Below are 17,022 nucleotides of genomic sequence, written 5' to 3'. Positions count from 1 at the left end.
GCTGATGATACAGTGGACACTTCAATGGTAAATGTAAATTATGTCCAGTTTCTTTCATCAGCAGTACCACTGCTCATCATCATAAAATGAAATGAAAAAACAACTTCGAGATGCGAAAAGAAAATATACGCTATGGATTACCTGTCCTTCACACACAAAATATACATCCCCAGGCTCACTGATAAATTATTCATTCAGATGTGTCCAAAAAAAACAACAAAAAAGAATAAGTCGATGGGAACTTGCCTTTATTGACCTCATTAGCTGAACACTTTCCACTGCGGGTGAGTTTTCTGCTGCTCCAGGATTTTTTTATGAAGAGGGGATACTTGACCCCCAAATGATTTCCTGTCACTTTATCCTAAACATCTCCCCATACTCGCCCAGCTTGCACACGTATAAAATAATTTCTGAAAACTTAATGCAAACCAGCATAGTTCCTAATACAGTGCTTCCTATAACGTGGGTCTCGGGGGAAACACAATATGAGCCAAAGAGCATTATAAACAGGGGAGGGGGGCGCCACAGGACACATAATACCCTTCTGACTAAAATACAATAATGCACGTCTAGTGAAGCAAAAATTTTACTTTCCGTGAATTAACCATGCATAAAGTACCATGTAAAAAAAAAAGGTGACATTCACTGTCGTGGATCATTTTAATTAGCCGTTTTTAAACTATAAACAGGTTGGCTAAATGGCGGTCAGAGTTCAGTTCAAAGCGACAGACAAGCAAACCAAGTGCAAGAAGGAAAGTGGGATGGGAGAGGGGATGAAGCGAAGCTGAAGGGTCTCGTCTCCCGGAGGAAGCAGCAGAACCTCTCGAAGCAAAAAAGTAAATACATTAGGAAATATAACCATGTAATAGAGCTAATATTTATTTAGTTATAAAATGAATGCTGAATAAGATGTCTGTGTTATAAAGTGCCAGCGCAGCATTTCTTCAGTTCAGGTACTGTATCAAAAGGGACAGACAGAAATGGAAGTTAGACTGAGAAGTTGTTTACAGTTTGAACACCGGTACTGTATTTACTGTAGAAATATTGCATGAATCACTAGTATAGGGAATTGGGGGACATGCTGTAGGAGCATTATATCTGAGATGCATTCTAACCAAGAGCCTTATAGCAAGGGAGCACTGTAGTTAAGTAGGGATTAAAGCTTAACCTCATCAGGGTTAAAGGTAAGGTATGGTGTAACAGAGTGCTCAGTTGTACTGTACATCACTCATCGTTAAGCACTACTGTTTAAAAAAGGGCTTCCTTTGTAAGTACCTGCTGGCTGTGACTGGTGTTGAAGGTCCAATTTTATCCATATACACTAAATCCACTATCAGCCAGGAATGTAGTCTTTTTTTCAGACAGCACTGACCAGACGAGTAGAAACCAATGAATCTACTGCTTCTGTGTGAAAAAGCCAGGTTCAGCCTTGGGTTAGGTTTAGGGTAATTGTTATAAGTCTCAGGGTTTGGGTGACCTATGCTACCAGGATATCCAACTGTAACTGTGTTATTGCATTTCTTCTTAGGGGAATTACTGTAGATGTATATTAATCATACGTGAAATATCAGAGTACTTCTAGAAACTTGCTCTATTTTCTTTCATGTAATCCCTGCTGACACACAGGCTGTATCAGTACCAGTTCATTTGCATTGTGTTTTTATTTTATATACTTTACTTATTTGATTTTAATTTGAATGTTTCTGCAAGGACATACCTCCAGATAAACATAGCTACATGTAGAACATTGAGGGTTATGAAATGTCCTGTTCAAATGTCCTGATACTGTATCACCTACACTATTGCTCTGCTTTCCCAAGCTTGACGCACAACCGTTAATAATACGTCTCGGTAACAAAAGAATAAATAGATGTAAATATATTTCTCAACTCGGGGAGCAGAGTGTGCCTTTCAGCTAGCATTTGTAACAAGAAATGTTTGTGTGAGCTTCTCTTGTAAATTTCATTATACCTGAGGCACTTTTGCCCTTTATTCGAATTGCTGAAAAAGTGGACTTGTCCTGAGGCTACATTACACTTCCACTACATGCTTAGCACAACAACTGGAGCTTAAATTTGATTTAATATATCCCCAACTGGATGTTCCTGTTTAATTCTCTTTCATTTTAACCCACCAGCTTGCCCACAGTCCAGACAGACCAGGCAAGCAAATTGAGCCTTCATCCTTTATTCTGACACACGGACAAAACTCTGTAGCAGTTTATTTAAAATAAACCACTGACTCACGCACACAGTTTGGAACCCCAAGAAACACTTAGGTCACCAGTCCGCTTTGTAACTGCAGTATGTAAGAGTACCAGGGGAGCGTACTGTAGTTCTGAACATCGGTCTTTACATTCTTTTCTTAAAATAATTTCAAAACAGAGTTTAAACAGAAATCCCTCTCCAGTTAAACACTGTATTCAAATACCAGCTGCCTTGCTTCTACCAGGTACTGTAAGAAAATAAGTGATCGATGAGCTACTATATGTTAGACATATGTGAACAATGAAGCAGGACTTCTTGCAAAGTGGGTCACCCTACTTTGGTGAGATCAGTTTTCTGTGCCTTATTAATCATCGATCATAAAAAACATCTAAGATAACACAACTTTATCCAGTAGGTTGTTACCGTCTCAATTTTTTTGAAATCTAGCAGAATGCTTTTTTTTTCATAAACTTGTTTATACACTATATTTCTAAAATCAGACCACTATATTTTTATACATTGCCATTTTTAATTTATCCATTCGGTTTTGCTTTTTTTTCTTTAACTTTGATTTGTCAGCATTTTTATATTAAGGATAAAAACAGAGGAACACATAAATATAATTGCATCTTGTAAATTGAGAATATGCTTTAGTGTGTCAGCAGCTATATTAGATTCCTAAGTATTTGAATTCTATCCATGTAATCCTAAATACAGTTCTCAATTTTCCTTACTGGGCATTTTATCTTTTATACAAGAAATTTTATTGACCAGTTAGCCTCACGTGTTCGTTTTAGAGTTCAAATATTGGACTTGTGAATTCCGAGGGTGTATTATCTTGTGTGTATTCATCAGCAATAACCTGTAGGACATTGCTCCCTGACAATATGAGATATGCAAGCAATTGGCTTTAATTCTGTCACACAAGGGTGCAGGTACTGCTTAATACAATGAGTATTTAACAGAGAGGAAAATATATTTTATTGCCCCCATAAAGAGTTATACAATGCCCTTTAACAGATTTGTGTCAGCTAGGAGCCTGTTCATCAAGTCTCACAACTCACCGGATTACAATAGAACATAAAATTGTCTCCTGTACTTAAAAGCCCTGCAAAAAGCTGCTGCCGGAAACTTGCCACATACTTCAGCATTAATACATACCTTTATACAGCGCCTCTTTAATCTGTGAAAGTATGTGGGGTGGGGGTAAACGGTGCATTTTAAAAGCATTTCCTATTAAATCTGCAGCAAGACTAGCATAGGGATTTAGTAGCTGAAACCCTGAAATAGTGTCATACTCAGACTGCACACAAAGACACACAAAGCGGCTGCTCTCATTGGTGCTGCTCAGCAAAAGGATGACCACGCTCTGCAGCTCAGGTTCTCAACCTTTTTTAACTATGTGATTTTTTTATTGTAGATTCAAAGGATTGTCAGCATCGTAACATATGGTAAAAGGTGGTAAAAGGTATTTTTCTGTGTAAGCTACATTTCACAGATTTTGTTAGTCAAAACTCTTTACCATTGAACGTGTATATAACATAAGAAATTGGTCATAATTTTGTACGTTCGTGTCAAAGGAAAACTATTTAGTGTGGGTAAAAGTTCTGTAAAACATAAAATGTGTGGATAGATATTTTAAAACTAAATGCTATTAAAAAATTATGAATATTTTAGTCATAAAGAATTTTCTGCATTCTGTCTTGAAAGGTCAAAAAAGATGGCTTACGTTATTTATCGGGGAAGTTTGAGAGGAATTAGAAATCCCTTTTTAAATGAGTTTAAGAAGTCACATTTTGAATCACATCTTGAATTACGAAACAACATGTTCATGAGAGAAAAAAAAGAAAGAAAAGTTTGGAGATGGAAAAATGCATGTTTGCCCTCCGTAGAAACACCATTCCTTTGCTTGCAATTGGGGATTTTAAAACTCTTTCTAGTTAAAAAGAAAACATTTATATTGTACATATTCTACTCTATAGTTTGGGATGCTGCAATAACTAGGCAAATGAACAATATATTCAACAAGACCTAGGGGTTTACTTTTCAGCCGTGATGTAGAAATGCACACCACCCCTCTGTGTGCTCACATAGAGGCTGTTTCATGTAAAAAGTTGATAATTAGTCCCTGAGTGAATAATGTAGAGATACAAAATTGTTATTTGCTGTATAAGCTATAACCCGCTTTTCTCTGTGGATAGCAGTCATGGATGATAATACCATTTTCAAAATGTATTAGAGACATGATCAAACTCCTGTGTTTTCTTTCCCACAGCAATAACACATTTTAACACATTCACTCAAACAAGTTTTCACAATAATGCACATGGCATGAAAATCTTTGTAGTTTTAGGGTGCCACCTCATCCCAAAATAGCCTCAGAAACATCTAATAGTTTCATTGTACATTATCATTTACATGATTTAGTAAAGTTGACAATGGGTTGTTGTTATTGTATTATTGTTTCTCAGAGGATTATGTTGTCACAAACCAAATAAAGCTCAAAATATGAATTATTATGGAAATACGGATTACAATAGGAAACTATCATTTCTTCTTTGAAGATACAAAAGAGCATTAAACTGATTAACGTGATACATTCTTGTGCTCAAATTGAATTCCATAGAGTGCATTACATTGAATTGCTCAGATTACATAGATACATGTGCGTTTGTGAACTAGGGAAACCGATTTAGCACAGTAATTCTTTCCATTTGTTCTGAATAAAAAATACAGTATATTTCTAGTGGGGAAACAAGACTGAATTTAAACAAATAAAAATGAGCACTGATATAGATAAAGCAGTTCTGTAATGTCTTTATTAATGTATCTCTGTAGACAATGACTTGCATAATTTTAGTATAATTCACTTTAGGCCACAGTACATTGCAATATTTGCTGTAATTAATGATTAACAAGCTTGTTTGACGTGTGCAGTCAGTTGACAAGAGAAGTAAAAAATACAGTACAGTATATCATTTATATTGAATCTTTATAAAAGCAGTGGCAAAATGTGTACATTTGGGATCATTCTAAAGCTCTAATAACATTGACTGGCAAAGCATGTTTTTGAAAGTAAGTAATAATAAGATTATCAGTGTTTTCATGGTTTTTAAGTAGCAATTGGAGCTAAAATGTTATGAAGTTAATAAAAAAGCATATCTGTTAAGCTTGTATTATAGTAGATTGCATATTCCTTGTAAAACATAAAAAAATAATAAAAAGATACATTTCTTGCTTGACATATCCAGAACAGGATTATTCTGGACATAGTGGCTAGAATCTAGGGCGCAGGAACTAGGGGTTCTGGGGGTGCGGTAGCATCCCCTTGGCTTTGCATGGCTTCTATCATATACAGGGGTTACAGTTTTGTTCAATGGCTTTGAGCACCCCCACTTTAAAAATTGTTCCAGTGCCACTGGCTAGAATTAAGTGTTTTTGTTATCAACTACAATTTTTAAAAAAAGGCTTAACTGTTGAGTGTATACCATTTATATAAGGTCCCCTGGAAACCTCTGTGCAACTGTATCATTCATAACTGAAGTTACAGGAGAGATACACAAAGATACAGAAAATGAATCAGACATCTGGTATTAGAGATGTCTTAAAAATGTTTAATAGTTTTCATTTGCAGGACGTTTTTGGATTTTGTAACATGAAAAAGTTCAGAGGTAGACGTCTTCACAGGTCTACCCGTACTGAACGGGTTATCGGGTGCACAATTGTCACGCAACACTCGGGTCAGGTCGGGTCCGATTTAGTGTACTCAGTAATACACTAACTGTTGATTACTATTAAAGAGCCTCTCTTTGGTACTAAAATTCATTGTTTCTAATTCCTGGCTTTCCCCCAGTAGCACATGACATGGCTTGCAGAGCGCAGCAACAGACACATGACGCATATCAAAGGGGTTTCTTTTAGATCATTCTTAAAAGTTGCAGTAATGGATTTGAAAGAAAAACTTAAGAAAAATGAATTTCTTGAACAAAACTCACACAAAAATGCAAGTCTGCGGTGTGGAAATTATGTGTTTATAATTATTATTATTGTGGACAAAGAAGGAAAATAAGTTTTGCAAAACACAATTTTTTTCCATTTGCTCTTGTGTTAAGTTTGTAATAAAATCACGCATTTATGAGATCATACTTCAGTTCATTTGATTTTCAGATAATGTATTTATCTTTGTATCTTTGTATCAAACATATTATATATTTAATTTTATAGTCCTCTGTGTAGGTTCATGATGGAATAATCATTGTAGTTCAGCCAGATTTCCAGGTTGACTGGGAGAAAAAAACCCTGCTTTAATACTGTATCTCTCAGTGCATATACTAAGCGGGTGAAAGGAAAAGGGTTCCACTGTTTTTTTGGGCCAGGTCGATACGGGACTAATAACAAGAATTTTACATTGCGTCTGGTAAATAATTGTCGGTTCGTGATCGGTTGATTAACGGTTGATTAATAATCGGTTAATTAATTAATCGGTTGAATAATTTAGACCCGTGAAGACCTCTATTCAGAGGTGGAGATTTGGTTGCCGTGAGTAAACAGGAGTTCACTTTGTAGATAATTAATGTGCAGGGAAACAAGAGTTTACAGTGTTTACGTAGGTTGTTTGATTTAGCATTGAGATCAAATGTTATTGGTAAAGAAGTCCCAATTGGATAGTATATCCCAAGAGCCATAAACCAAGAGACTACTACATGAGCAGCCTGATTCATTACCTTGGCTTACGTTATCTAGCAAGTGGCCAGTGCAATCTCCTCACGGTTTGAAAAATTTCACACAGTAACAAATCATCATAATGTAAATGTAACTTTAAATTGGTATAACCATGTGATTTATAGTGATCAGAAGCACAATCGTGTACTTTTATAGGCTTAGTAACACATTTACAGTGTTTTCTGAGGTTGTCGACTGACATCACCAAGCTTACAGGAAGCAATATACTTTCTGGGGTTACTAGATGTACTGACCTTTCTTTGTTATCCTGAGCTGTTCTAGTCACAGGCTGCATTTAACTTAGAAAAGGTCAGCCTAACTATGTGACTTTCAACCACCAAAACCAAAACCACACCATAAGACACTATTTGGTGCAATGGGCAGTTTATGCTCAAGACTGACCTGTGAGAAACCCTGCCTGCAGGAACCAAGATCGTTACAATATACAGTGCTCCCTTGCTATAAGGCTCTCGGTTATAACACACCTCGGATATAACGCTCCTGCAGCATGTCCTCCAATTCCCTATACTAGTGATTCATGCAATATTTCTACAGTAAATAAAGTACCGGTGTTCAAACTGTAAACAACTTCTCAGTCTAACTTCCATTTCTGTCTCTCCCTTTTGATACAGTATCTGAACTGAAGAAAAGCTGCGTTGGCACTTTATAACACAGACATCTTATTCAGCATTCATTTTATAACTAAATAAATATTAGGCCGATTACGTGGTTATCGTTCCTAATGTATTTACTTTTTTGCTGCGAGAGGAGCTGCAGCTTTCTCCGGGAGACGAGACACTTCAGCTTCGCTTCAGCCCCACTCCGGCAGCCGAACCCGGGGCAAGCCCATTCCCTCTTCCCCTCTCCCGACCCGCTGTCCTTCTCATACTTGGTTTGCTTGTCTGTCACTTTGATTTGAACTCCCGCCATCATTTAGCCAACCTATTTATAGTTTAAAAACTGCTAATTAAAATGATTCATGAGTGGGAATGTTGCCTTTTTTTTTAAGATGTAGCGTTGATAACATGGTGCTTTTTTGCTTTATGCTTAGGTTTATAACACTGTTCGGTTATAACGCTCATATTGTGTGTCCCCCGAGACCCGCGTTATTGCGAGCGAGCACTGTGTGTCGCGATACGAGCATATATATATATATATATATATATATATATATATACTCACTCACTGCATGTCCAAATGTGTCACATGGAGGTCCTAAGGCGCCACCCTATACTATATACCCTTTGTGAAAGGACTATTTTTTCATTTTCATTTTTCATTTTCCAAAACTCATTAGTCACTGATGTATTTTCTTTTCTCCTGGAGATGCTGGTTGGGCTGATTATTTGGGGAGCCACTGGAGTGTGCCAGATGGTTCATTAGCGCTGGCCAGGCAGGTCTTTCAGAATCATTAGGAAGTGTCAAACAAAAACAGGAACCCTGTCAGCTTTGATTAGAATTAACTGCATAGGGCTTCCCAACACAAATTTAACCTGGGGTTAAAAGAATTAATAAAAGATCATATGCAGCACCGTCTATGCCAGATTAAATAAAGGGCGACACCAGGGATTCATTAGATTGCCATATCTTAGACTGCAACATCTTTAGTCATGTTTAAGCGTTAATCCTGTAGGATAAAGAGTCTTCACCTTTTGGTCTGCTAGATAATTCTTAAATTATTCTGGAAATAGGTGTATATGAGAAAACCCTATTAGAATAAAAGTTAATTAAACAGGTGTAGTGTTATGAAAAAAACATTGAGCTGCTTTAATATTTAAAGAGATACATTTAAATACATTTTCTAGTACATCAGCAGCTTGATCACATCACATTAGGGTATCACTTCTTTTCATTTGATAATAAATTAGGTAATTAAATATTATTTCTTTAAATCTGTGCATACACAGTATTGTAAAGCATATATGGTACATATCATAGAATTGTTAGATTTCAGATATCTGCAGTCACTTAAACCATTTTTGCTTCTTAATAGAATCTAGAGTCATGAAATGACACCAATTACAGAACTGCAGTGTACAATCTAGGGTCCAATTCAATTACCGTTTTAGGTGGGGGGAAATGTTTTGAGAAATGAGTTCCTCCAGTAAATAGAGTGAACACTGTATGGATCTATTTGAATTTAATTAACACCACATCAATAAAGTCTTTAATCATACAGTCTGGAGGAGATTGGTGTATAATACTGTGCTAACAAGTGTGCTTCCTGTAATCTTAGATGTGAAAAATCTGGAGAGCTTCCATCTGGTGGAGAGTGTTCAGGAGCAAGTCAACGCAGCTCTGCTGGACTATATAATGTGCAACTACCCTCAACAAACAGACAAGTTCGGGCAGCTTCTGCTTCGGTTGCCTGAGATCCGTGCAATCAGCATGCAGGCTGAGGAGTACCTCTACTACAAGCACCTGAATGGAGACGTGCCCTGCAACAACCTGCTAATAGAGATGCTGCACGCAAAACGAGCCTGAGCTTCACCTCCATCACCCAACATGGTTTCCAACCGCTCCTCCCAACCCAACCAAGTCCTCTGAGATACCCCCTCAGCAACTGTGGTGCATCAAGCAAACCATGTCTGTTTTTTTTGTTTTTTGTGGGGGTTTTTTGCAGATGCTAGAGACACATAATTTCTGGGACCCTTGACATGCAGATATCAGGGTGCCACCAATTTTATGACAGCGGTGTGATTCATCGCTGCTCATCCTCAGTAAAGAGACTCAGAAAGCTCAGATCTTACTGATACAATGGACAGATCATTCTGATCAAAGTGAGTTTGAACATACAGTAGAAGGGAATTGTGCACTTACGCCTAAGCACAGCACAGCTTTCTGTAGCTGAGGAAATGCCTGCTATGTTTATAAAAAGGTATGCAGGACTCTGGTGGTCAGACCATTTCTTAATGGCTATTGACATTAGTACCTGATAAGAATCTGAAGGTGGGCTCCATTGTTTCACTGTACATTGTCTCCATCCAGACCACAGAGCTCTACATAGGAGGCCCTTCAGAAACTGCAAGGACAGACTGATAAACACTTTGAACCCTTTGTAGACATTTGTCTGCAGCCAAAAAAATACAGATGTTTCTTGTTACTTTAAACAGGCAGTGTTCCCTTTTCTGGCTCAATGTGGGCCATATTTTACAAGCATATGAGATACATGTATCTTACAGTAGTCTCCATGACAAAACAAAGGCAGCCAAGGAGGTGGTACTGTTCTCTGTTTTTAGGTGTAAATGTTATGGTTACTCCAGAACAGAATCATTGATATTAGTTGAAAGGGGTGAGACCAATTTAAAGGCCTTTTGGTAACAGGGTCTCATGAATATTTGACAACAGCTACACAACACCTCAAGACAAAACTAGGCAGCAGTGGACATCACATGACCACAAATAGGACTACTGCCCCTGTCAGTACTAGACCAAAGCCTGCTGCAGAACAAGGTGTGGTGTTAAAAAAAACAAAAAGAAAATAAAACTTTAATATCAGTATTATATAAATTTGTGATGTCACAGTTATGTGAGTCTTGCCTTATTTCATTACCATGCTAGCTAACCGTGCAGATGTGAATTGAAATATGTTAAAAGAATATAAAGTATTAATGTTGTAAAAGTCAGAAGATGCAAAAGGTGTTTACACATATTAGGTCTTGTGGGAGAGAACTGTGATGATGCAAATTGCAAAGCAATGATTTTCTTAATTTTTTTTTATTTGTTTCTTTGATTAGTTTTTTTTTTTTTTTTCACCAACACATTTATGTCGTGAGACACTAAAATAAAAAAAAAAGGAATCTCACGTAAAACTAAATTGATTTGTTGGTCACATGATCACATGCTGAGATTGTACACATTGTATTCTTCAGTATCAACTATTCATGTTTGTAGGACTGTTAGCTGTGTTATTTTAATAGTTTAAGGTTATATTGTATATCACAGTTTCGACTAGACAATTATAATACTAATTTATTGTTTATCTGTTTCATGAATGATAGAGCGAGGAATATCAAAGCCAAATATGTTTGTTTACTGTGGCATGTTTTGAAGACCGTGGCTAAATGCAGTTCAGGGACATAGCAATGATCTTAAAAAATAATAATTTGATTAAATGCCTATTAATCTTACAACTGTAAATTTGAAAAATTACCATATTTAAATCTATTGTAAATTATGTCACTTACTGTTGCGTCTCTTTTCTACACGCAATTTTAAAAAAGCTTAATTCTTACCCTTCAGACTTGTCCTGTGCATTGCATATTCTATACCAAAGACTGTAGATGCTGTTTGCTCAAGTTCAATGATGCCTCACTACATAGAACAGATCACAACAGTGAGATGTTTCAAAGTGGCATGGCGACATGGCCCTTCAGCCAGTTAAGCCTGGTGTCAGCACTCCAGATTTCCAATGTTAGGAATACTGGCAGTGTCTTACAGAACTTTGGGAAAGCAGTGCTGTTCCCAAATCCATCAGCAATTACCTGTTTTCAGAGATCTTAACCAGCTCAGCTTTGTCTTTTGTCAGAGATGCCCTGGTTAAATTGTCCATGTAATCGAGTTATACGGTAACCAAAATTTTTCCTTTTTCCTTTTTATTTTATTTTTTTTCTAATTCCCAGTACTGTCAAACAAACTTAATTTTGTACAGGGGAAAGGAACATGCACCAATATTTGTACATAGTATACATGTTCTTGATAGAAAGGAGAGTATGCCACTTTTAAGGTAATGTACAGAAACCACTATTCATAAACAAACCAAAAAGCAGGTCATACAGAATGACAGCTTTATTATCGGCCTGTTCAATTTGTTAACAGTCTCTTGTCTTTGTTTCCAGTGGCAACATTCCTAAAATAAGTAATATTTATATTGCATCACTTTGGTGTGCTTTATTGTCAGTAGATTATTCTTCACATTGGTGCATTACAGAAATAACAGTCCCAGCTACTGTACCTTTAAGATGTTATGATTCCTCCTGGAAAGCAAACACCAAATTATGTTTGGCTTTAGCTGATTTCTTATTGTGACTATCATTTTGTATTTCTATTTTCGCGTATGAACAAGACAATCTGTATTGTCCACATGTTCTGAGTTACAAATATTCTGCACCTGCCCTGGAATTCAAACAACTCCTCTCCTGTTCAATGTGTAGATACTTAGCTCAGTGGTCTGACTGTACTTGCTGGAATGACACATTGTCATATAATTTCTTGCCAAGAGTTTCTTTACACTGATGGAATTTTTCCCCCGTATTTCAATAAATAAATATATGCCCAGTGTATTGGTGTTGGCTTTGTAGTTCCTTTAAGAAGTGGCTTGTAAGGATACTATTTAATATTCCTTGACTCTCAACGAACACAATTTTTCTTTTCTGTAAGAAAGTCAATGCCAGGATGATTTCAAAAGAAAGCCAGCACAAGTGTTCACACATACGGAAAAATAATATATTGCAGTATATGTCAAAGAAATACAGATATGTTTAGTAATGTACTGTCATCGCTTTGCTAAATATATGCTGTATAGTGCAATATATATTCTTTATATATTCTGATATATTTCAGAAAAGTCAAAATATATTGCAGTACATTCTTACAAGAATACAAGATATATTTTATAGATGGCAGAATTCTAAAATATATTGCAGTACTTTAAAACAAACAAAAAAAAAAACCCTACTCTGCTACCACTGTTTTTCTAACATACACATTTTCTTTAGTGCATTTTAACATTTCTTAAAATGTTGTCCCGGGTTTAAATTGAATTCCTTACCAGATATTATATTTTACTAATAGGAAATCGAAGGAACACTTGTATTTTACAGTTTTGATTTATTATTAACTTCGGTATGCTCAGCTAGCTGTTGAAGCGGAACAGCGAGGATGGAGAGTCCAAGTTTACCCAGTGGAGGTGGGTTATCGAGGATTCGTGGCATACTCTACAACTCGGTTTCTCAGAGATGTCGGGTTCAGTGGCCAAGAGTTGCGTCGCACAGTGAGAACTTATCTGAAGCAGCAGAACGGAGCAGCAACTGGCTGTGGTTGAGATGGAAAGTTTCTGGCTGGGGATCTCAAGCACAATAGAAAGCAAGCAGCGCTGATGTACAAGTACGTAAGTTGAGCTGATTTGAGTGGGGGACGAGGGGGGTGATGCTAGGACGCCAGAATCACTGTTGAGCCCTCTTGAGGTGTCGTGAGCTAGTCGACAAAACACCGAGGACGGAAGTTGCCCACTTGAAGACCCCAGAGGTGTACCCTACTTAGCTCAATCCAGACAATTGTCATGCTGAAGTGCTGGGGAGACCGCACTGTAGTTGATCCCCTGAGCCAGCATCACAGCCGTTGTGTGTGTTGATGCCCTGGGGAGGCAAAATATGCTGAACCCTGGAGCCAGCATTACACTTCAGCCATCAACACCAGGCAGAAGGTTATCTACATCATCAGATGGAAAAAAACGCAAATGGATGGAGATGTAGATGGATCACATTAGTTTACTGTAAAGCTCTGTCTTAGTTGGCGCTTATCTTATTTGTATGTATCCTTTCCTAAAGAAATGTAACACTTTATGTTATCATACACAAGTCATTATTGTCTTGACACAAAACAACCTTATAAATGACAATACCCCTCAGTACAAGGAATCAGACCTAATTACCATATCGCGGGAGCGGGGTATGCTGGGACAGAGCGATTGGACTTTCTGTTTGCTTCAAAGGAGAGGTGGACTGTTCTTTTCAGATGTTAACCCTTGTGTTATTGTTTTCTCTTGTGTGTACCACCATCCTGTTCTGTCTGGGTAAGTGTGATGTGTTACCGTATAGTGTGTGGGAGTCATTTGGTGTGACCCCCCCCCCCCAGTTGTATGGATTGGTTGTATACAATGTGTTTTCTTTAACTCTGTTGAATCTGTTGTTACTTCTGGGAATATTGTATGTGTAGCAGTAATGTTACAATATGTTAGAAAATATTACAATATAAATCAAGATATTGCAAAAAGCTATGTAGTTTTATATATTTCAAAGTCTACGTAAGCATACTTTGAAATATGTTCCTTTATATTTTATTTAATGGACTGAATTCTGGAGGTCAAACTATACTAGTATACTATCATATCACACTGTATCTATCACCAAATAAAATGCTTAATACTGCTACTATTGTTAGAAGTGATGAATAGAACATCAACATGGGCGCTAGTAATATATACAACTTAAAATTTATGTTTGACAAACGTACTGTGTATTTAAGGTGAGGAAAACAAAGTTCCATGGTTTCTGTCGTGATGGTACAAAGCTAAGTTTATTTTATTTATTTTTTTAATTAGGTTCACTGAAGGAAAAAAGCACCAAGATTTGCCCAACTTTGTCATTGGAAATGGGAAAGGACAACATTCTGCTTAGTTACCTTTTCAGTAGATTGTCTAATCGAAGTGAGGTGACTTTTTCTGGAACAACACAGGCAATGTTTTAAAATCAGGATTTTTCAGTGCTCAGTACTCTGGGGTGTAATGTAATGTAGTCCAGTGTAATTTTGGCATATTATACCATTTAAAATGAAGAAAAACAGACCATGCGTGCTCCCAGACATCAAATGCTTTTTTTAATGTTCATATGATAAAATATTCTATATTTAATCTAATGTTTTGCATTGAAATCTAGTAACTTGCCGTGAGAACACAACGGTTCTTTTTTCAAAAACTTTTCTACGCCAAAGCAACTGTACAGCATCTGCCTTTAGTAATGAAGCACAGCTATTGGCATTGTTTGAAAACAGGCATTAGAAATTCCTACAGAAAACATTTACAGTAATTGCTCTTGATTAACTTGTTATTTATGATTGCAAACACTACCTTTAAAGTAAATATACTGTAGAAAACAACTAAAGCATGTTAAGATTCCAAAAATACCAAACATTGGTTGTCGTATATAACATTTTATATAAAGAACTGATAAACTTCTTACATTAGTGCGTTAAATAACTGAACGTCTCAGAGTGAGAATGTATCTGCTTACTCAGATCACTGATGGAATCTGCCCTGTAGTGCTCTAAGCTGGTCAGGAGGAGTGGTACTGTGCTTGTCGTTAAGTGTGTTCTTTCACTGGGTTGCTCTGACCGGTTGCTCAGTTACTTAATGCACCCACTAGTCTTTTTTTTAAACTGCACAGGTAGTGCAAATACAGAACTCTACAGTTTGTACTTAAAATAACTGCACTAGTGTGGCATACATCACTGTTTAAGCCTTTACCTTTAAAGTATATAATCTAGCCCAGTTTATTATTGTAACTCAACAATAAAACAGATAATGGCCATAAAAGACAGAAACCCTTAGAAAAGAGAACTTTACATATAGGATAAAATAGGAAATGCCAATTTTTCAAAACTGTAAAGAAGCAAGTCAACTCAAAAGTTGTCCTTTGTTGTCATGTATGCTTTGGAGATTCTGAAAGTATTACAGTGTTACTGTTACAGTGTCTCATTTCCAGATAAATAATTATGTAAAAAAGTCAAAAACATTATTCAGATAAATATTACGGTCACAAAATGGTGGCCGAGTAATACTTGAATGGAGTAATTTACCAGGCGAAGTAGAAGCATCTAAAACACTGGACAATTAACACAAAAACAATTAGATAGTCTCCCTTATGGCATTAAATTGCATCAGATGAGGCAAATGGCAAGCTACAGCCTTTTCTCATTCCCAACATTATGTTTGCTTATACCAAAGATGCATTTATACTAATAGTATTTTACATACTGCTTTGCAAGGATATGAACCTGAAATAAAAGCAAACTGACACCATATATAAGTGCTCTTCTTTGTTCTAGTTAAGGTGTACTTAATAGGGAAACATGTTAGAATTTCATAACCCCAAGGGTACTAGCGCTAATCAAAGATTGGAAAGGTCTGTGTGTGAAAATAGAAGTGCAGGACAAAGGGCACCAGGGCCACGCTAGCAAGCATGTGGAAACAAGCTACAGCTAGGATAAAGTTAACAATATTTGAGGCAGATCACTCTAAATATAAGCAGCCAGATCTCTTGTGGGGTGCAGCACTCCTGGAGATACAGAAATAACTGTCGAAATCCATGGAACGTGAAGGCTGCAGCCGTCCTCTGTGCTATCCAGTATGTTCGGGAGCGATATGAATGACATATAAAAAATAAATAAATAAAAATTACTACTACTTTCCAATGACTATTTGGATTCAGAATGTAGGTTAAAAAAATGTTTAAAAATACAGAATCACCTATCAAATATATAAAATAAAAAAGTATATTAACCAATAGTTCAACAGTTTAAAAAAATGAACATAACATAAATGACCTCTCATTTGTAGTTTTAGAATAAATACAATTAGATAATGTACAATAGAGAAGAATAAAGGAAAATAAATAGATAAATAGATGCAATACCATGATGCCTGAAGGTTTACAATGATACAACAATCAATTATTCCTTTTTATAACTATGTAATAAATTACATCGCAAGCACATTATTAGATTTAAATAGAAATAAGTGAGCGTAGTGTACTATATATATATATATATATATATATATATATATATATATATATATATATATATATATATATATATATCTATATATATACGACCATATATATATACTAATGCTGTGTACTGGGTGTTTTTATGCATTGAACAAATATGAATAACACATGGTATTTTTCATTCATGACATAATTAGTTGCCTGAAGTAACTTGTTAAAAATAAAATCACAAACAAAATCCTACTCCAACTTCAGCATGGGTAGATAAACCTGTTCTCCAGGACTCAACCCATTTAATTCATACCAAAAGAAATGCCTTGTGTTTTCTAAAGCAGTGGTTTATGTAGTTCATGAGTGACAAGCTCAAACATCCTTGTGAGATCAATAATCTCCAATGGACTCTCCTGAACTTAATGAAGAAGTCAAAAACATGAGCACTCTAATAATAATAATAATAGTAATGCCGTGCTTGTCATAGGCCATCTACCTGAGGACATGTGTCACAGCTTGAGATATTGAAGAAGCTGGCAGTATACCAAATATCTTGCATTTTGGAAGCAATTATATTGACGTGTAGTTATTAACTA

The 17,022-nt window shown here is 36.3% G+C and overlaps 1 protein-coding gene across 2 annotated transcripts in view; it reads left to right on the top strand.

Moving 5' to 3' along the window:
- The window catches only part of LOC121327386 (nuclear receptor subfamily 5 group A member 2-like), a 54,251-nt gene extending 42,023 nt beyond the window's left edge, over positions 1 to 12,228 (top strand). For both annotated transcript variants that reach the window (XM_041271401.1, XM_041271402.1), the window contains exon 8: positions 9,166 to 12,228. In XM_041271401.1, coding sequence (XP_041127335.1) covers positions 9,166 to 9,413 — 248 coding nt within the window. In that variant the 3' untranslated portion in view covers positions 9,414 to 12,228. The remainder of the gene's footprint in view (positions 1 to 9,165) is intronic.
- Positions 12,229 to 17,022: the final 4,794 nt, after the last annotated feature.

This window comes from Polyodon spathula, chromosome 14 (assembly GCF_017654505.1).
Source record: "Polyodon spathula isolate WHYD16114869_AA chromosome 14, ASM1765450v1, whole genome shotgun sequence".
Classification (NCBI taxonomy): Eukaryota; Metazoa; Chordata; class Actinopteri; order Acipenseriformes; family Polyodontidae; genus Polyodon; species Polyodon spathula.
The sequence above is the reverse complement of the archived record's forward strand: the minus strand, read 5'-3'. Positions and strand labels throughout refer to the sequence as shown.